This window comes from Coturnix japonica, chromosome 2 (genome assembly GCF_054131305.1).
Source record: "Coturnix japonica strain WE chromosome 2, WE-NBRP24, whole genome shotgun sequence".
In the NCBI taxonomy this organism is placed as follows: domain Eukaryota; kingdom Metazoa; phylum Chordata; class Aves; order Galliformes; family Phasianidae; genus Coturnix; species Coturnix japonica.
This window is the reverse complement of record NC_140664.1, coordinates 55,005,182-55,018,951: the sequence shown is the minus strand read 5'-3', so window position 1 is coordinate 55,018,951 and position 13,770 is coordinate 55,005,182. Positions and strand designations below refer to the sequence as shown.

Sequence of the window (13,770 nt, the reverse complement as noted above, 5' to 3'; positions counted from 1 at the left end):
CAAGGATATCAAGACTGTCTCAAGTAAGAGACAGAATGTAGTCAGCAGGGAACTGATATATCTCAGATACAAGAAAAGATAAATATAAAAACATGAGATGTTCTCTTGGCTTGAGTTAAGTCAGCTGAACTATGGCAGAATTAACTTGAGCTGCAGAAAGACATTATTGCCCTTCTTATCCACTCTTGCCTTTTTGTGGGGAATGCGTCCTTATGCAGGACAAACATCAGAAGTTTCATTTCTGTGTAAAGTGCAGCATTTCAGATCAAACCATTGTTCATAAGCTGAACCGACATGCGGGGAATGCATGTATTTACTTCTGCCAACTCTAATGTGCAGGCAGTAACTTCTACCAGAGCTGGAGAAGAGCGGCCTCCCAGATACCACTCCCTGTGCAAAACTATTTTCCTACCTGAAAACTGCACTTCAACCACTTATAGCATTAGGGAGAAGTTTATGCCACTTTGCTGGCATATGTACAGCCATGCCCACAGTGGCTAGAAGGAATGAAGACATCAGAATTATTTATAATATTTTGAAAAAGAAAACATTCACTCTAGGGTTTCTTTACAAAAAGCACGTGTATATATCTAGTTGTTTGTGGGTTGTTTTTTTTTTTAATGGTATAGGTTTGCTATAGTTGAAGATGATATAAAATTGAAATAGTGCAATTGTAAAACAAAATTAGTGCAGGAGTCAAACTACAACAACCAAAACTGAAGTTGTAGATTGTTCTTTAAAGTGGAAATACATGACTATCCAGCTTCAAAAGAAAGCATATGGATCTGTTTTCAAAAGCACAGAAATGCACCAAAGTGTTTTTGAAAGTCATAAATCCAGTTGTCTCTCAGTGAGATTAAGATTTTCTTTAGGAGATGAAATGAAGATGCTCTTTAAAAACCATGTTTCTAATCTTAGTGTGGGATCGGAGTTCCTCTGTCAGGTGACAGTGACTAACAGGCTGCTGTCAGTCGAAGAGATACCATCACATCTAAAAGTGCATTTCTTTTCTTCATGTTACGAGTAAGAGCAAGGAAGATAACTGGTGAAATATATCCTTCTAGTGTACATTTAAAAGCCTTTTGTAACTCATTTAAAGAAGTGGATAACATCCTATTGTTCAGTCTTTCAATCAAACATAAAAGGTGAATGGCTTTAAAATGGAAAATATGCACTAAAGCATTATTATTGTCTAGAAAAAAACAGGGGAAAAACTTAGTTTGAAGTGCAATGATTTGTAATGCATTTTGTGAATGTTATGTGTTTTAAATTAATGCTGTCCTTTTAAATCAAGAATACTCTGTGTGTTTGGGAAGCCCTTGCCTGTTGTCAGTAACTCAGCGTAGAGATAAAGGAACAGCTGATACTTACTGGAGTGGTTAAAAAGAAAAATGAGTTAACTCCAAAGGTAAACTCCTGGCCACACTGAACACCATAAACATTTTGTCTTTTCACAGAGGCATCACATTAGCTTGAGAAAAAAAGAGCAAAGGCAAAAACCAGAAATAGCTACACCTTGTTACAGAACTGCAGACATGAGAGGAAAAAGGGTGAAGCCACATTAGCAGGTACAGCTGTGCAATAAATACTGATTATTTTTCTGTATCTGAGGTTTTGTCTTTCTTTTTTTCCACAGATCACTAAGAGAATGGCTGTGTTTAAAGGGCACGTATGAGAGTGAGTGTGCGTCTATGTCTGTTTTGTTCCACACACAGACATACACGCGCACACACACTCAACATCTTCCCACTGTTTTTTAATTGTAATAACTCATTTAACCCAGCTGGAAGTGAAGCTACAATTACTTCTTCCTTTCGACATTATAAATAATCCCAATGCTATAAAATCTACTGTAAGAATGTACATTCAGTGGCTTTATGAGGCACAGGACCTGCTATTGTATTTTCAGGAAAGCTCATGTGTGCTCTGTTCTGTCCACTGTTAGACAACGGTGGGGAATCCAGGGGCTCACGCTTGATTGCTTGAACCAAGCAAGGGCTCTTAAATTCACACGGCATTTTAAACACCTCATTATTTTGCTCCTTGTCCCCTGGAGCAGGGCTGTAGAACTGGTTGTAGCCCTCGGTGTGCGGCAGGTCAGGCAGGCTTTCCAAGCAGGCAGAGGAGTTCTGGGGGCAAAACGGGGCCACCTCTCTGTTACGCAAACCCTTGCAAGATCTGTTCAGATTGAGGTTGCTGGGATGATTTGCTACAATGCACTGCCAATTATGTGGCGTATAAAGGCAGTGCCTTGGCTTCTGGCAAGGTGAAGCTTGCTGACAGAGGTCCGGTTCTGCTTTCAGGTGCACCCTATTGGGATAGCTGAACAACTGCTTCCTCATGGTGCCGTTCTCATCCAGCCAGGCTCGGTTTTGTGGCATCAGGTAATTATCAGCAATGTTCTCAGAATCAGAATCATATTCTGTTTTAATAGGCATATCCAAGGGAAACGCTGCATCATAGAGAGACTCCGAGGATATTAGCGATCTCTGCAGTTTCAGGTGGTCTGCAGTATAGTTCTCCATGGCACGCTGTTGTAAGCCTGAGTAAGACTGACAGTTTTCTGCACTACCCCAGTGAGAAGGACAAGTTGATGCTAAATTTAAGAAACTCTGGTCTCTGTTGTAGAATGATCCAGCTCTTCTGCTTGAACAGGCATTCATTCGCTGATTTATAGAACAAGAGCCTGAGTTTCTGAAAGTCCAGCTACTGTTTGTGGTGCAGTTGTTTTGAATGCCTAAAACTGGCGTGTTAGAAGTGAGTGATTCCTCCTGCACAAAACACTCACCATTTGTATGAGGCTCAAACTTCACTTTTACATTATCTTGCTCATTCTTAACTGCTGTCCAGTTGAGATGCTTCAGTTGGCCCAGGGTTTCAAGGGCGCTGTTGTAGGAAAGTCCCTCCAGGTTTCCCTTCAAACCAGCAAAAGTGTTGGGTAGCTTCAGTTGTTCATCTTCTTCCCTTTCAGTAACAGTAGGAAAAAAGAAAACAACATTCAAGAAGAGGTTTCTAAATGGACCTTTTCTGTGATACAAATGGAGTACTTTGATATATATTACAAGCATTCTTTTTTTCCTTAATTTAGAACCTCATACTCATAGAAACTTTGTAGATAGAAAAAAGGTATCTAGTCAACATTCTTGTGCAAAATAAATAAATAAAGTGTAGAGATAGATAGGGTGCAAATAGCACATTAGATGAGATGTATTTTGTTAGCAAGGAGTTATTAAAATACCTAAGAACTTTCTCACCAAAGCAATTTGAGTATGAAACATGCCTGAGCATTTTCATACTCAATGCAGAAGTTTTTTTTAAGTCCAAATCTCCAGGATCAGAATTTGCTGGAATTTGCAAATGTGCTGTTTTGTTATCATGCAGTCTGTGCTATGAACCTGCACCCTCCTTGTCAGAATGAGAAGTGAACATCGCAATAGGGAGCTGGGCATGAAAAACTGGAGAGATTTTCAGAAGACTTTTTTTCTTGACCCGCTATCAGAAACTTTTTCCTTGGGTAGGGACTTAATACGCAAGTATAGGAATTTCCAGTAGGGGGAGTTCATGCCATTATAAAGTGAGAACTTCCCCACAGTAACGAACATACAGCCAAGAACAGAGAATATTTTCTTTCGTTTTCTTTTTAAGTACTCCAGGATGCAAGTTCACTGCAGCATTACCTCTTGGGAAACGGTCTAATTGGGAACATAGATTGGACAACATGCAAATAGTAATAAATGTTTACATCACCAAATAAAGAATTTTACAGTGAAAATGTGAAATTTCTCAAAAGAATATATGTTTTCAGGATAGCATGCATTTTAACAACAGTAAAACCAACAGGTGGAAGCTATTGCACAATAGCAGGAGGACAGAATTGAGTATCATCTGTGAGGCCAACTCTAGTAACGCTTCAGCTTGTGGGAACTATTAAACAAAAAAAGGTGGATTTAAATGGCTCAGAGTGTAAAAATGTAACTAAATAAGCACCAAAGAGTGTGCTTCATTGCACAGAAAACAATATAAAATGGAGACGAGTACAAGGAACTCATAATCTGCTTTTTAGAAGTTCATTACTTTGCATGGCAAGATGATATTTGTGCTATCCCGATAAAAGTAAAGAGGTGAGAGGTCTTCTGCTATTCAAAAGATCTTGGCAGGTATACTGCCTGCAAGGGGTATCTATTCTAGAGGTTCACAGACTTTTTTTTTTCACTTATTTTTCCACCTGCAACGCATCTGAAAGGAAAAGTGTAGAGATATTGGTCATGTTTTCCTCAGGACCAAGTGGTGGCTATGTACATCTCCTGTCCCTGCTCTTCCCTTAGACAGGTGTGAACTGGGGCTGTCCCATGCAGGAAGGAGGAAAAGGAGGAGGAAAGGAGAATGGAGAATTCCTCTCTGAATGCACATCTGTTGGGTATAGTTTCCACTCCAAGGCTGAGCCTACAGCCAGCCAGCTATGTATATGATCTGCAAACATGCAATGAATACGAACATTCCTGTTTCGATTATACTGAACATCCACAACTAAAAACATAAGCTCAGCTGTCATCCACAAAGACAAAAAAAAAACAAAAACCAAACAAAAACCGAAACACCAAAAAAGAAAAAAAAAAAAAAAAGGTAGCTTAACATTACCAAATACTAGGAAAAGCCAGGGCACCACATCAACAAAGAGTTTCAGCTGTAATGTAAAACCGACACCCAAAATACATTTTTGTGCAAGAAAGCCAAAACATATTAAAAATGAAGCAGTCTGAGATACTTTTAAAATATGTATGTACACTCAACTTCAGAAGAAAGAAGACTGAAGAATGCAAACATACTGTTTAGGATTATAACAGCCTTTTCATATGGTCTGGGACATAAACGGATTTTTTCTTGTTAAATAAACTAAGTCCTTCTCTTACACATATTTTCTTAGAATGCTACATGCATTTTAAAGATCTCAGACATTAGGAATAAGGTCATTTTTCTAAAATATGGATTTTTTTAGTATTGGAAAATATACTTACTTCAGCATTTGCTGTTGGGCAACAACATATTCTGAACAACCACTTCGATACAGAAGTTGAGCGTTAGCTTGAACCCAGACCCAGTGATCTTCATTTGTTTGTACTTTGACTAGAGAAATGCCATTTTCTCCATTATTCTTCGCTATGCAATTTAAAAGAAAGTATATTTTAATCCAAGCAGTTCTTAATATTTTTTTCTCTTAGCTTTAAACAACTATTTTTATTTTTTACTGGTCAATGGTAACAGGTTTGTTTGCTGCCTTGGAATCATCAGCAGAGGAAAGTACATGCTAAAGTATGTCACAAAACTAGGAAAACTACATGAAGAATGAAATTTGAGAAGTCCAAGGTGGAGACTAGGAACACTTAAGCTGTAATTAAAGATATTTCAGTATTATTATTTCATTACCATTTTCCCCTTTTCAATAGCATTCCTATATCGATGATAAAATATTAATGAAAAATGGGGCTATAACAATAAAGTTACAGGCTTCCTTCCATAGGTACAGCTGAAGGCTGAGTACAATTCTACAGAAGTTGCCCTTTGGAGAAGATTGACCACTAGAATTCTATCCATCGCAAAAATCTGAAACGCAGCATAGATTCTCATAGTATTGCCACACCCAAGCACTGGAAAAGCATGAGTCAAAGTCACAAGCAAATCACGAGTTTACAAGACAATATGTTTTAATTTTCCTTCTATTTTCTGATCTCTTGGGGAAGCTAGCATCAATAATATATTTTCTAGTTTTCTTCACGCAGGAGTAGATATGATTGTTATAAAGAAAAGAGAAAGGAAAAAAAAGATAGCAAGGGGACCAAAACCTGGAAAGCCTAACAGGTGAAAAGGCAAGATTCTTTCTCCACAGGCTGTATATAAACTAAAAGTACTTAGCATATATACCTTTGAACTGGTTTTCAGTAATCTGTAATACATTAGCAAAAGCTGCACCTTCGTGATGACTATTTCTTCCATATAATTCTGCTGCTTCACACAGACTTGAATTACCTTTGGAACTGGAGCTGTAAGGGTCAGAAAATGGGAAAATTCCTTATCAGTGAATGACAACAAAGCAAAATTACAAACTCTGAAATATATGATTTTCAAGCTGTAGACTATTCTCAAAGATTGATGCTTTGAATATATAATAGCCAACACTAAATAATCATCCATGTTTCATCACGCGGTTGCTCAAACTGGAGTATGACTGGAATTCTGCATCCAGTTAAAAGGAATATTTATGAGTATTCTGCTCATGTCTTACTGTATCTGGAATAGTAAGTTCCAGCTTGAACAGAGACAAATGTCATGTACATTCTGCTCTGCCTGTTGTTCAAGGTACTTAACTCACCAGCAATACACTTAAAGATTACCATGACTTCAATCTGCAGCAATCATGATTTTAATGGATTTCTTCCAATCTTTAGTCCAAAATATGAATCAGAGTTTATAAATACTATAACAATCCTTTCCAAACCTTTTCCTTCATTAAGACCATCAGACTAGAAATAGCTATCTACATTTTCCTACCATCCTTGGACAGCATGCTTTAAACCTAAACTAAATGCAACACTGCAGTGTTTGTTGTTTGCTTTTTAGAATAAATTTCCAAAGATTAGGAAGGAGAATCCAGATAAATTATGCATATTTACTTCCTGAGAAAGAGTAGGTAGAGAGTTATTTAGCATCACATGTACATTTAACAAACTGGAAGCTCACGGTATGTTTTACTAAATGCTATACAATTAATTTTGAAGATACTTTGTATTCACTGCTGCATCATCAGCTTTGTGTTTTGCTTTCACAAGTAGGCTTTTCATCTTCATCTCTGTCACAGAAGGGAGAAGAAGTGGTACCACTATGCAGAATAAGGACAGCTGAGGTGGTAATACTGCTCCTGATGAGGACTTCTTCCTTTGTCCAAAAAGAAACTTGAGTTTGCCTTGAAACTGCATTGTCTGTTATATAAAAACACAACAGAATTATCTTAAGCATTTCATGTACAAACATTTTTAAAATGCTAATAAGAGCTATGCCACCTTTTGATTAAGTAACAGCAAAACCAGTTTTGAAACAGGGAGAAAAAAATATATATATATTATTTTCATAAAGTTTAAACTGTGCAATTTTAGAGGCATGGTGAGTCAATTTTACTCTATAGAGTAAAATGAGACATTTGAGCCTGTTGTTCTTTTCATCTCCAGTGTACTTAAAGCAGAAGTTCTGCATTACATTCTGTTCTCCAAGAGTGGCAGCTTTTGATGGTGCAAACAGCTATTTCCTGCATGCCTGGATCTCTATTTTTTCCAGGCACTGTTCAGACCCATAATCTTCCTGCAAATGAGCATCTGAGACAGAGGTTTCATTTTTCTATCGCTCAGTATTCCTCGTTTTCTTTGCACATCTCTCTTTGTTAGAAGAAAAAACAGGATTGGTCTTTACTAAGCAAAAGTGGTTTCTAGAAATAAGCCACTCTTAGCAAGAGTATTAAATGTGCAAAAGACTTTTTGTTGGTTTTATTATTAAAACACCCTTTGGAAAAGTGAAAAAGGAATCAGTTTTATTCCTGTTCCTTTAAGTAACACTTCATGAATAAAAGCTAACAGCTGAAACTTAGTTTTGCCACCCTTGTGCTACGGCCAGTACAAACAGTGGACAGATATTGTCCAAGAGAGCTTAAAACATAAACATTTATCAGCTCTTTCAATTTGAAATATTACAGCCTTTTCTTCCATCATGTATTAATAAATGTCTTCAGTTGTTTCTTGTTTGAGTACAATTAAGAAGTACATTATATCCATGGCTGCAAGCTATCTATGAATGTTCCAGTATTTTTCATATGGAGTAATTTAAATCTAGTGCATCGTGACTACTGTGGTCTAAGTAAAATTATACTTACAAGGAAGCCAGAAGTGCTGTCCAACAAGCAGCGAACTCGACAGATGAAACAACGAGTTAAGAAGGAAGAATAATCTGTTGTTGTGCTGTCATTCTCTTGTGCTTTAAACAATTTACTGAGAATATATTCTTCTCCTGTCAACAACAATATATATCAGATCACACTAGGAAAGAATGTAGATGTTCTGTACCTAGTTGAAAAGGAAATTGCTGAACACTGTTTTATAGAGGGATGGATATTTAAATGCATCGTGTATAGGCATATCAGGAGATGCTCTACTGAAAGAAAAAAAGGATTTTACAAAGGGATTCAGGTGAGTCTCTTCAGAAACTTTGCTTTACTTCCTGAATTCTTGTGGGCTGTAATGGTGCAGAGTAGGGTAACAGATGTTACAGACTTTAATACCACAGATTGGAGATTGTACATTAGAAAAAGGAACAAAATCAGGAAAAAAAATGCTAATGCTAGAAAAACAAAAACAAAAATAAAACAAATGAACAGTGGCTGATTAGCTAATGTTCAGCTGTTGCCTTCTTGATTTTTAATGAAGCACTTGCCATTTTTGGACTACAGGTGCACAGCTTTTGAAACATTTATTTCCCAAAAGACACACACAAGTATTTGTACAGAAGAACAAACTCAGGAATTAAGATCCTCCACTGCATATACTCAGGACAAAAAAAAAAAAAAAAAAAAGGATTCAAATGTTTCTAACTTTTATAGTTTGAAATACTCGTGCACATTGTTCCATTTGTTTTCTTCGCACTGCATATAAAATATTGCAAAGTTCTTGTGATCTTTAAGTTTCCTGCAAAACACGTTCTATCCAACTTTGAAATTCTGTGAAGGTTCACGACTCTGTTCCTAAAGAGAGACATCATAAAAGTTGCTGAAGGATTTCTTCCACTCATCTGAAAAACTATTCCCTTATCAACTGGTGAAATGCATTCATTTCACTGGGATCCATTCAGAAGGCTAACAATTTCAACCCCATTTTTTCTAGCTGTGATTTATGGTTTACAAATCATGTAGGAGAAACCCTGAGCATACATGTCCACTTCTCATTCTAGGCAAATACAGCCTCAGAGCAAAAAACATATTGCCAAACCTACTTGTTCTTCTAAAGACTCTGATTAATATAACTTTACATGGGAAAACCAATGGCAAGGAGTCATTGTGGTACTGCACAGAACAATTCTGCACGTTGTTTATCTTTTCTTGTTATTGAGAGAAATACTCATGTCATATTAGTAGGAAGAAAAGGGTGGTAGGATGAACACTGATGTTTTTTGTTCTTTCTGGATAAGAATATTCATAAGTGCATTAGTCAGAGAAAAATAAGGGAAACATCAACTTTCTAGCTTCAACAATACACAGTAGCATGAAAAATCCAGAATCAGGGAGAAACATCATTCTGGGGATATTAATACTGTAAATGGCCACTAAGCAGCTTTGCAGTGAAGAATCTAACTTGACAAGTAACAGGGGATAGGTGGAGGGCAGTTCTAATTGTACAGATATGTGTAAATTTCCAATTAGCGTTATATAGTTCTACCTGTTTCTGTCTGTAGTTGCTGTCCAGACATCTGAGGTGGATTCATGGCCCAGTGCAGTTGTCTACAGAAATCCTGGCGATCGTCAACGTGAATGTAATCATATATGTTTTGGTGCATTACATCAGTCTGAAACAATTACAACAAACAACATTTAATCTGCGGGTTTAATGGGGCAGACTCTTGTATTTAGATTCATAGAATACTTGGGGTCAGAAGGGACCTTAAACACCACCTAATTCCAACTCCCCTGCTATGGGCAGTGGCAACTTCTACTAGACCAGGTTGCTTAAAGTCCCATCCAACCTAGACTCAAACACTTCCAGGTAAGGGACATCCACAGCTTCTCTGAACTTCATCATCACCTTCACAGTAACGAATTTGGGTTGATAACATCCAAAAAATGATGACTGACGTAGCAAATTTTGAAAGCAAAACTCACTGAGGAAAATTACTTCAGAGGCCCCTGTTTTTCACATCTGCTTTTTGACTTAATATCCTCATAAGATTATTTTTAATTGCGTATTGCAAATATGAATCATAAAAGTCCAACTGGCAGCCAACTAGTAGTGTCCCCCAGGGATAAATGCTGGGTCCAGCAATGTTTAATTTCTTGACAAATGGGTGATGGGATAGAGCACAGCCTCAAAAGGTCTATTAAGGGTACCAATCAGGGAGAGCTGGACAGACCTTGACAGGCTGTAAAAATGGGCTGGCAGGAACATCAGGAAGTTCAACAAAGGCAAAATCCTCTCTAATTTTGGGTTCTCCGGGAAAAGAAACTGAAGCTCGATAAAAGTGAAACAAAAATTTGCAGTAAGGGTGGTAAAGGGTAAAGTGAAAAAGAATTGCAGTAAGGGTAGAACAGAGGGGCTGTAGGATCTCAAAACTTGACTAGATGAGTCCTGGAGCAACCCGATCCAATTGGACCAGCTCTGAGCAGGAGGTTGGGGCAGACAAACTATGGAGGGCCTTTCCAGCTGCATGATTATATTTACTCTGTGCAAGCAACCAGTCTAGAATTCGCAGCACCTTATACAAAATGATGGATTTGATTTTACTAGTAAATCCTGTTTCTGTCAACAAAAGATTTACAGAAGGAAATTGCCTTCTATGACATTACAAAGAATTCACCTTTAACTCTCCAATCAAACAAAAATGTCTAAAATGGCACGTTAAAATACTAATACTATACATCTAATCAGCAGTAGAACAATAGGGCAAAACAACAGTGTTCTACATTTTAGAAAGCCAGTTAGCAGGAATGACTGCAGGAAAGTCATTAGAAAGACTGTAATAATAAGCATCCTAAATATTTGCTAATGTAGTTACCTGATGAAACCCTAGGTAGTCCACAATGGTTGATGATGCATAAAATATCATTCCATCTGCACTCACCACCAATGCAAAACCGTTCAGTGACTAAAGAAAGGAAAATAATGATCATCAGAAAATAAAGAGAAAAATGGGTGTAATAATTAACATTCTACTTTAGTCTCCTTTTGATTTTAAACATGAACAAACACAAATATACAGTCTTTGTGACTGTAAAACTAGAGAATATTACAATTTAAGTGCAGAAGAAAAATAATAGCTTAAATGTTTTTAATTTTTTTGTATGTCTGTTTCATTTGGTTTCAGGGTTTTTGGTTGTTTTGGGGGTGTTTCGGTTTATTTTGCAATTCAGAGTAAAATTTCTGGGATTTAGATGGTGGAAACATTTTCATTTTCATAGGTTCATGTATGTTTTGCCCGAAAAGCATGGCCAGATGAGGCTGTGCCAAAATCTACCCAATCCTAGCATCCTGACTCCAGTAGCAATAGTGCAATTGCATCCTAGAACAGTCTTTCCACAACCCACAATTCAAGTGCTTCCCTTGTCTTCAGTAACTTTTGAAATAACCTTTGAATATTCCCTTCACAGCCCTAACTATTTTAATAAATCTTGATGACTTTGTTCAACTGCGTTCTGAAGCCATATGAACTTTTTTAATGCCCCTACGCTGTTGCAACAGAGGTCCACAGCTCAGTTTAAGGCAGAAAAACTTGAAAGTGAAGAATTATCTATCGCATTTTGTTTCACTGAGCCTGCTAGTTTCTGCTGCTGTCTTACACCCTCTAGATGTCTCACAGGAAGGGGCAGTGAAAAATGATTTCCCCTTTACCTTTTCAATATGGGATAGATATGAAAAAAATTAGTCTGTAAAGAAGTCGGACACCACATTTTCTGTAGGCAGGTAGGGATTTTGTGTGAATTTAGTAAAGTAAGGTCCTTCAATCAAAAGTTTAACAGTTGTGTGCTATATGTTGACTCACATTTTCAAGTTTTTATCATATGTGACATCTATTTTCAAGATTCTATCTGAATTGTTGCTCAGTTAAACAGAATCAGATGTTGGACTTCTGAGATTATAAACCTACCGAATATTACCTTTCAAATGTTAAACCAAAAGAGCAAATAAATACAGCGTATGCCTTATCTTTTTATAAGTCTGATAATATGACAAAGTTCTAATCCAGTGTCTTGTACCAAAAGTGCTACTGATTGCCTAATAAGATACTTACTGATCATACCGCTATTCTTAACACAATGAATGCTAGGTAAATGTTTGGTTCCTTACAAACCTCTGCTCAAAGATTTCCCTAAAACGAAATAATAAATAATGGAACATGCTTTTTTACAAAAGTTAGGGGGGCTAATTGCAATTTAACTACAATATTACATCACAGTACTATTAGCTATTTTGAATTTGAAATTTACATTAATTCACATGATTAAGAGTTTAATAACATCTGTCAAATACTTCTCTTTGGTTTTGATTTGTTTTATTTAAAACATTCCATTCCATGATGATTTGCATTTATATGCATTGGAATATACAGATAATGTAATAATTTCCAACAAGAAAATTAAACACATGTGTTCTTGTAGTTATGGCTTAAAGATTTGATGTGCGTTTTGAAGTATCGTTATTTTCTTGAGCTTTTCTAAAAACACAAACACAGAAAAACTGCAAAAAAATGAAATCATTATTAAAATCAGGCAACAAATATCTCATTAACAGAGAACAATATTTAGTCTGGAAAAATGCTAAATGAATTAATTCGGTGATGTAAGGAAAGCAAAATGAAAAAACTGCAGTTAAAAGTAAGAATTAATGAAATACATGACATGAACATTAACAATCATCATGCTGCCCGAGGTCTGACTAATTTTGCCTCTTCTCCCTTGACAAAGATTCTCTGACATATCTTCATTCAAGCAGGTTCACATTCCAAGGCAGATGAGATGATCCTGTCCTGTGATGGTTTTCAGGTCTTTTGAGATTGCAGTTCAAACGGCTGCTCATGAAGTACTGCTCTGTTTTCATTATCCTTACTTGAGTTTTCCCTCAATTTACTGTGATGTGTATCTTAATCCCAAGCTAATCCTGAAGCCTGAAGCACAATGGGAGCAAATTTTCAACTGCTCAGTTACTAGATACACTGACATGTTTTTTGAGAGTTTGGTTCTCTTTTGAGTTCCTAAATAAGGACCAGATTTCCAAGACTGCTTAAAGCCTGTTCCCACTGTGACAATGGTGGGCAGGATTTCAAGAGTTCAGCATACAATAGGCTGACCTCCTCAGAAGATTTGACCCCAACCATAAATGTGGAGCACCTTTGGAAACTTGGCCCACTGGAGCCACATGTGGCCAGGAGCTCTGGGCCTTGAAAAAGCTGTGAAATGGTGACTGGAAAAAGCTAGCGGTGAGGCTGTGATGGCTTACCTACATTTGGAAAAAGCAGTAACAGCATCTCTTTTGATCAAATGGATGTCAAGTATTAGTCAGCTGTAAGAACAGCCAAGGGCAAATCGTGCTCATCTCCAGGGCTGCTCCATCAATCTAGCTCCCTTTCAGAATAAGCAATATCTTTGGCTAGTAGAATCACAAGTTATCCGTGTCTACTCTTCAACCACAAGCTCTTGCTGAGTTGGTGCTATTTTCTGCTTTTTAAAAAAATATATCCAAATTCATCCCAGGACCTCACCAAAAAGAAGACAGTACACCAAGATTTCTATATATTCACATCTGTGCCTTTCAGTGTACCGAGAGAAGCCTCCAAAGACGGTATCTGTCATACCCATTTCCAATATCAAGTGGAAACAAGAAAGCATTTTTGGCATTTTCTCTTTGGACTCATCTTCACAGCAATGAAACCATCAGTGATGTGATGTTAGGAATTTTATTACATTTTGAACATCTGGCAGGCTTTTTAATTTGGGCAGACTAAAAATTTCCATAAAGATAACCATAGGAC

The 13,770-nt window shown here is 37.1% G+C and overlaps 1 protein-coding gene across 7 annotated transcripts in view; it reads right to left on the bottom strand.

The window, feature by feature from the left end:
• Positions 1-609: 609 nt before the first annotated feature.
• The window catches only part of AHRR (aryl hydrocarbon receptor repressor), a 78,891-nt gene continuing 65,730 nt past the window's right edge, over positions 610-13,770 (bottom strand). For 6 of the 7 annotated variants that reach the window (XM_015855105.3, XM_015855104.3, XM_015855107.3 and 3 more), the window contains 7 exons: positions 10,801-10,890; positions 9,471-9,597; positions 7,916-8,049; positions 6,778-6,974; positions 5,920-6,038; positions 5,016-5,157; positions 1,715-2,964 (listed from right to left, as the gene is read on the bottom strand). In XM_015855105.3, coding sequence (XP_015710591.2) covers positions 1,848-2,964; positions 5,016-5,157; positions 5,920-6,038; positions 6,778-6,974; positions 7,916-8,049; positions 9,471-9,597; positions 10,801-10,890 — 1,926 coding nt within the window. In that variant the 3' untranslated portion in view covers positions 1,715-1,847. Of the gene's footprint in view, positions 2,965-5,015; positions 5,158-5,919; positions 6,039-6,777; positions 6,975-7,915; positions 8,050-9,470; positions 9,598-10,800; positions 10,891-13,770 lie in introns of all 7 variants that reach the window. The other variant, XM_085539807.1, reaches the window with a different exon arrangement.